Raw genomic sequence first — 7,359 nt, forward strand, 5'->3', positions numbered from 1 at the left:
TAGTGACATATAAAAAATTGTCACAAAAAAATTATTTTTAGTAACAATTTTACCAAGACTTATTTTCAATAGGACTTGATGGAAATTAAGTCCAACTATTAAGACTTATAGGTAGTTTACCCTAAAAAAATCAAAGGTGTGTTTGGTAGAGTGCCCTAAAATTACTCTCATCCTTATATTCTAATACTATATTTGGTTTGAGTTTTCAAATCATGATTCCAAATCAATTTCAAAATGTATTTTGCAAACATGTTTGGTAAAACAAACAATTTTTGAATTTTTGGTCTACTCGGATATTTGGTCGGTTGACCAGAATAGCACTTCTTTTTTTTTATAGCAATTTCTAGTTAGAAAAAATTATATTTGTTTTTTATTTTTTTAAAATATAGAAATTATTTTTTTAGATCAAAATGACAAACTATCTTTTTGAATTGAATTTTAAAAAAAGTTTTATTATGAATTTTGAATAGAATTTTCAATAAAGTTTTGAGTTACCTGTTTGGTTATGAGTTATAAATTTTTCAATTAAATTTTAAAAACTCTTTTTAAAACTCATAACCAAACAACTTTTCTCATTTCATATGTCACATTACAATTTCAAAACTCAATTCAAAACTATTTTTAAAACTCATAATCAAACAGATTTTATCTTTTCAAAACATAATTTCAAAACTCACAAACTGAAAATACAAGTCTATTCTCAAATCATAATTTTAAAATTCTATCAAACACTGTCCGAGAATTTCTTTCTTATCATGTAATTGAAAAATCTAAATTCCCAAATGAAGAACCAAAATTCTAAACAAAATTATTTTTATATAGTTTTCACTTGAAGGAAATACAATGATTCAAGACTATCACTATGCTATTAACAAAGATATAATACCATATACAATCTACTCTTCTTCTTCTTCTTATTCTTCATTTTCTTTTTATTTTTTTATTTTTTTATTTTTTGGATTGTGTCACAATTTTTCACCTCTAAGGCACAATTAAAAGCGTTTTATGTGTAATTAAAATTAAGTATAACATTACTTTATTAATAATTTTAATTCAGTATTATGATTGGTCAACAGAGTCAATGTGAGGTCTGAACCCAATAATCATCTGCAAAAATGAGTCCCGATCGTGAGTTGTCGGATCATCAGTAGAAGTCGGAAACATCAATAATTTGGTCGTCCCGAAAATCACCAAAAACGGACTCAAAAAGATTTTTTTATTTTTTTCTGGTTTCTGCGCGGGTTTCAGGACGTACTGATCAAACATTATTACTGGATGCTCAGATTTCTCTCACCAATCTTAACCCCACACACACTCCAAATGAAATGCAGTTATCATCCATATGTTCTGTAAGTCCAGAAACATTTATCAGCAAAACCAAATACTTCCATCATATTCAGACTCTCCTAGTCTTAGTTTGTTGGAAATGGCGCAGACAATTTAAATAAATAAAAATAAATAACAAAAAAAATTAATATAATAATATATATATTGTTTAAATAGTAAGAGCCCTCCTTTTCAAATTAGTCTTATGTATTTCTTTATATAAGTGCAGCCAAATATAATAGTTTAGACAATTTGAAATAAAAATGTATTCACTATTTGAAGTACATATGGCCTTAATTTGAATAATTTGAGCATTACACTGTCAATTTTGTTATTGCAATGTGATCTTTCCATTATATGTTGTTAACATTTAAATAGAAAAAATCATACGTAAAATTAGAGCAACAAAAATAAAATTTAAAACAAACTATAAGAATTACTAGTGTAATTAATATATTAAACTCACGTTCTCTATAGTTTGTTTTCAATTTCACTTTAGTCTTTTTTAATTTTGCATATAGTTTTTTTTTTTTTTTTCTTTCTAAATTTTAATGGTAAGTGATGAAGAGACCGCATTGTAATAAAACTAAAAAGATAATAACTAAATTATTAAAATTTAAAGTACGGTGACTAAAGTGATACCTAAATAATTGTATTTTTAATGTACATTTTTTTGGGGGCTCAAACTTTACTTTACTAATAACCCTCCAAACCGGGAAAAAAAATGGTGATTTGTACAATAATATTACTTATGTGTAAGATATTTTATTTTTTTTAAATTGTTAATAAGTTTAATATTGCATTTACTCGACACACCACAACAGTTATATGTTTATTTTTAAATGTTATACACATGAGTCAAATCACTACAGTATAATTTATCATATATTTTTTTATTAAACCAAACATAAAATTGGATATTTGAATGAGATAGTCATTTAGTCATTTCCTTTCGGCTACATTTAAGCGTGAAGTATATGAATAAGAGTAATTCTATTAACTAAAGTTTCTCTTCATAGATTTCTGTCCAAAATCAATTTGTGTAGTGTAAATTTAATTAAAAAAGTATGAGTCAATGTAAATTTGAACTATAAATTGTTATTTGAGACAGAAAATTTAGATAGAAATTCTGTGCGTAGTCTTTCTGTATAAATATATAGAGAAAAGTTAGAGATTATGAAAAAAATTGCATGAAAATAATCATAAAGAATTTATGATTCTTGAATTACCTTGATTAGTGTGTGGTCCTTTATTTTAAGTGTAATCCAAGGATTACAAAACTTTCATGATTATTTTCATGAAAGATTTTTCATGATATCTAACATTGGTGATATATATATATATATATATATATATATAAAAAGGAACACGTAAACAGTAACTCAAGTTCACAAAAGTGACAAACCAGTGGAGTTGATGCATAACCAATCCACCCTTCTTGAACATGACAGTAAACAAATCGGACGGTGCATCTATGATCTATCATCATCAACATAACAACACCACTATCATCTTCCTCTGAGAAAGTATATGAAATAGACTACACAGAAAAGTAACACATATATGGTAGACTCAAAAGGGAAAAAAAGTTAAAGAACTAGTAAAGAAAAGCAACTAAAAACAACATAGAATTATCCCCATTTTCACTCCATCTATGTTAGACGGACAAGCTTTTTTCAACACCACAACAAGAACAAGAAGAAAAGAATTTGATGAAGAACCATATATATGTAGCCATTTCTATCATATATATTCATGATCATGATCTTGATGATCATCTTGTGAAGTCATGAACAAGGCTAGGCCTGTCTGTGACGTTGAGGCGCCAAGAAAGGAAGGGAATGCCGGTGTCGGAGTCGCGATCATCGTCGATGAAACTGAATTCGTTGCCGGTGGTCGTGGTGGCCGGGGAGAAGCAAGGCATTTTCGGGGAATGTGAGTGTTGTTGGACCCATGAATTGTTCATCATGTGTTGAGGAGGCTCCATTACTCCTCCTCCTCCTGACCCAGCTCCGCCGTAAGTGGTGGTGCTGACGGTAGCTGCACTTGCCCTTCTCTCTTCCTTCTTGAATCGAATTCCACAAGCGTTGCAAAGCGACTGCAAATTCAAATTCATACACACGTTAGCTTAGCTTCCTCAAAAAATATATTTCTATCTATTATATCACATTGTGTGTGAACTCAATTTGCCTATAAATTCTGATTTCAAATTTTAAATTTTTTTTCTTTTTATTTTCCTTTAAATTTCTTTTTCCATTTACGACTGTCTCTTATTTCTGTACACGCATTATGTGTGTACTCAACTTCTAGTTGATATATTTACATGCTCATATTTGCATTTATAAATTTGTAGAAATCTTCTAAATGCGTATAATCTAATCACAAAATTAGACAAAACTCTGGACCCATCAAATGTCTGGCTCCACAGGTATTTCTAATTCTGTAATAAGATTATATGAAAAAATTGTAATTACATAGAAACCAATAACTTAACACAATTCTTTGTGTTAGTTTCTGCGATGGGATTTTGTGCACTAACTAAGAAGTGAAAAAATGAATAGACAAGTATGGACCTTAGGGCCTCTGGGACCGTTTCTCCAGAGGGGAGTAGAAGTGGTGTCGCAGTTAGCACAGCGGCGAGCAAGGAGGGGATCGCCGCCACCGCCGCCGGAGTTGTTGGTATTGCTTCCACGGCCGGCCTTGTGAGTTGGCGGCGGAGAAGCTGTGTGCTTGGATTGTTGTAAAATATCCCAACAAAAGTTGGACATGCGAGAGCCAGAGCGACGGTCATGGTGGACTCGCTTTTCAGTCTCGTCGTTGTTGGTGAGTCTAGTGGATGGAGTTCCAAGTGAGAGAGTGCAATCCACAGAAGAACAAGAAGAAGAGGAGGGTGGTGTGAATGAATACATTTCAGCTTCATCAAAGGGCCTGTGGTGGTTGAATAGCATTGAGAAGGAATTGCTTTGACTGTGAAACACACCACCACATGTACATGATCCCACCATGTTACAATGTGAACTACTGCACCTATACATCTTCGCACTCTCTCTCTCTCTATATATATATATATATGTATATATTTGTGTGTGTGTGTGTGTGTGTGTGTGTGTGGCAATGTGTGGGTTGTTGTGAAAATGGTGAGGGAAGAAGAGAGGTAGAGCAATATGGAAAGAGAAATGGAGAGGGGTGGGGGGGATATAGCAATGGCAGGAGAGGAGAGGTTAGAGGTGAGGGGAGAGGGGGTACGAGTAAATAGTAAACTGAGAGCGATGTGTAATAATATAAGGTTTGAATAGAAAACCTTGAAGAGAGAGCTTTGAGTGTAGTACGAGAGGGTCTGAGATGAGCCTTGTCTGCTAGCTTTATAATAACCTACCAAAGTGTTTTTTTTTTTTTTTTTAAATTAAATGCTAATAAAATATCGAAATACCAGTCAGCACCTGCATTCCACGTTGTCGTTAAATGCCACATGTAGGTGCTTATATGTATACACGTATATATATATAATTATAGTAAGAGAGAGAGAAACAGAAAGAAAGAGAGGGACAGGGATATTAACATGTTACACCCACTGGGTCGACTTCCAGTGAGGTGGCACTTCATTATTGGTCAAAAAAAATTTTTTTTTTTTTTTTTTTTTTTTAAGTTTCAACCAGTGGGGGCGCGACACTTCACTGGGAGTGCGACCCCCACTAGGGGTATGCAGCACTGCTGTAACATGTTGGCTGGTGAATGAGTGCGGTGGAGGAGAGTAGGCACCGTTTGGAAAGTGGTTTTGTGAATTTTTTTAGTTATTTTAATTATAAAAGATAAAATAAGTTATTTTAATTATAATAAATAAAATATCACATTTAATTCATAATTATTACATTTTTTTTCACAAAAAAAAAAGTTAAAAAGATTAAAAAGTCCTTCACAAACCAAGTTTTTTAACCCAGACTAAAATAGTCAAAAAAATCAAAAAGTCAAAAAACTACTCACTTCCCAAACCAATCCCAAGACGAATGCATTTAGCTAGCTAATTTTTTGAGTTTTTATAAAATATTAAATTAAAAAACAAATAGAGAGATTTGATGATTTATAATATTTTTTTAATTTTTTAACTAAAATACATTATTTCCTAAATAGTGGTGTTAAATGTTTGATGGCCACGTATATTCTCTTAGATTTTTTTTTTAACTCAACACCCGGTTTATTAAACCGATTAATCTTGACATATTTTTATGCATACAAGAATCAGAGAATAGCGTGAAGATATTAGTAATAACAAGGAAAATGTAATTGCAAAATATTTATTTTAGTTTAATTTTGGCATATTTTTTTCTACAAAGGAGAATATCATAAATATGAGTATACCAGTAAGGATTGAAAAATCCTTACAGATTAAGTAAATTATCCAACGATTACATTGACGGTTCTTTTGTCTCAACAAAGAGGATTTCAAAATTGCCAAGTGTAACAAAAAAAAATTAAAAGAAAAATTAAGGAGACGGAGAAAAACGATTGAGTGAACAATCAAAGTAATAATTACTTACCTCTATTCCTATGCTTCAAAAAGGAAGTGCATAAAATGCTTCGAAATATAAATCTATGTTAGACTACTCCTAAAATAAGAAAAATGACAAGAAATATTGAAATCAATTGTCTTTGATTTGAATTCTGGATCCCTTACAATGTGGTCATGAATGACTATTTATAGGCAAATATTTGTAAGAAAAAGTTTCCAGCAATAACTATCCAACAACCACCTAAAACTACCCACTCTTTCATCTTCATTCCTACAATGGCACATATCTCGTCGTGTCCTCATAACTTCCTTTAACTTTCAATTCATGCTTCATGTTTTCTTTTTTATTCTCTATCATCTTTTCACATTTAATAACTTTACATAACCTCCAAATAAGTAGGAGAATGCCACATATCTTACAATTATATTAATAATAAATAATAATAAAAATTACAGATTTATGATGTTAACAATTTTCATCACATAAAATTTTCAATAATGTTAATAACACCCACAATCACGTCAATAAACAGTGTTAAGTGATTATCATGTTGCATGATTGCTTTGTAGTTAATATTTTTTACAACAATGCTATAGAGCTCTAAAAATAAAGCTCTAAAAAGAGCTCTACCGAGCTGGCATGTCTAAAAAAAAATAAATAAATAAAAATTCAAGTTAAAACATCACACTAAACTAGACCCCACACACACCGTGTCATTAGTGTATGTTTTAGAGCTCTTATCCTAGAGCTCTCAAGCATTTTTCTATTTTTTAATAGGACTTGTACTATCAAGTTCTCATCTCAATTCTAAAAAACGTTTGAGTTTAGTAGGTCTATTTCTTTCTAATTTTCATAATTTAAATTATTTATTTTTTAAGATTTATTAAATAAAATATTTATAATTTTTTTTTTAAAAAAATAAATAGACATTAGTAGCTATATATTTGAATCATATTTATTTTTTTTAAAAAATTGACAATAAATATAATTTCAATAATAGCCATTTATTTTTTATTATACAAATTTAATTAAAACATATAGTTATCGATATCCGTTCATCTTATTTTTTTCGTGAATATTCTACTCAACAATTTTTAAAAAGTGACCGGCTCAAACCACCAAAATTGATCTCAAAATAGACCCACTAAGCTCAAATATTTTTCCAAATTAAGATAATAAGCCTAAGAAAAGCCTAATCAGTGTTTAATAATACTACAAAATTTAAGGTTGTGATTCCCTTTAGTGGACTTGAGAGTTCATTATCAATTTTACATTGAAATTTTTTTATTTTTTTATTATTGGGTAAATTACACGTATATTCTCTGATATTTGGACTTAATACATATCACTTGTTGACGTTTTAAAATTTACACTGACCTCTGTCATTTTAATTATTTAGACGGAATTAACTTTAGTATAAAAAAAATATTAAATTCATACACTCTAGATTTTCTTGCTTTGTTTTACTTAATCAATTTATTTTTTATTTCCTTTGCTTTGCTTTTTTTTTTTCAATGTAATTGTC

At 30.1% G+C, this 7,359-nt stretch overlaps 1 protein-coding gene across 1 annotated transcript; it reads right to left on the minus strand.

The window, feature by feature from the left end:
- Positions 1-2,723: 2,723 nt before the first annotated feature.
- On the minus strand, positions 2,724-4,660 carry GATA19 (GATA transcription factor 19). Its single transcript, XM_028261698.2, has 2 exons — positions 3,900-4,660; positions 2,724-3,424 (listed from the first exon to the last, which is right to left on the minus strand). The coding sequence occupies exons 1-2, from the start codon at positions 4,359-4,361 to the stop codon at positions 3,101-3,103; spliced, it is 786 nt and encodes a 261-aa protein (XP_028117499.2). The 5' UTR covers positions 4,362-4,660; the 3' UTR covers positions 2,724-3,100.
- Between the last annotated feature and the right edge of the window lie 2,699 nt (positions 4,661-7,359).

Source organism: Camellia sinensis, chromosome 1 (genome assembly GCF_055761805.1).
Source record: "Camellia sinensis isolate YWXY chromosome 1, ASM5576180v1, whole genome shotgun sequence".
In the NCBI taxonomy this organism is placed as follows: Eukaryota; Viridiplantae; Streptophyta; class Magnoliopsida; order Ericales; family Theaceae; genus Camellia; species Camellia sinensis.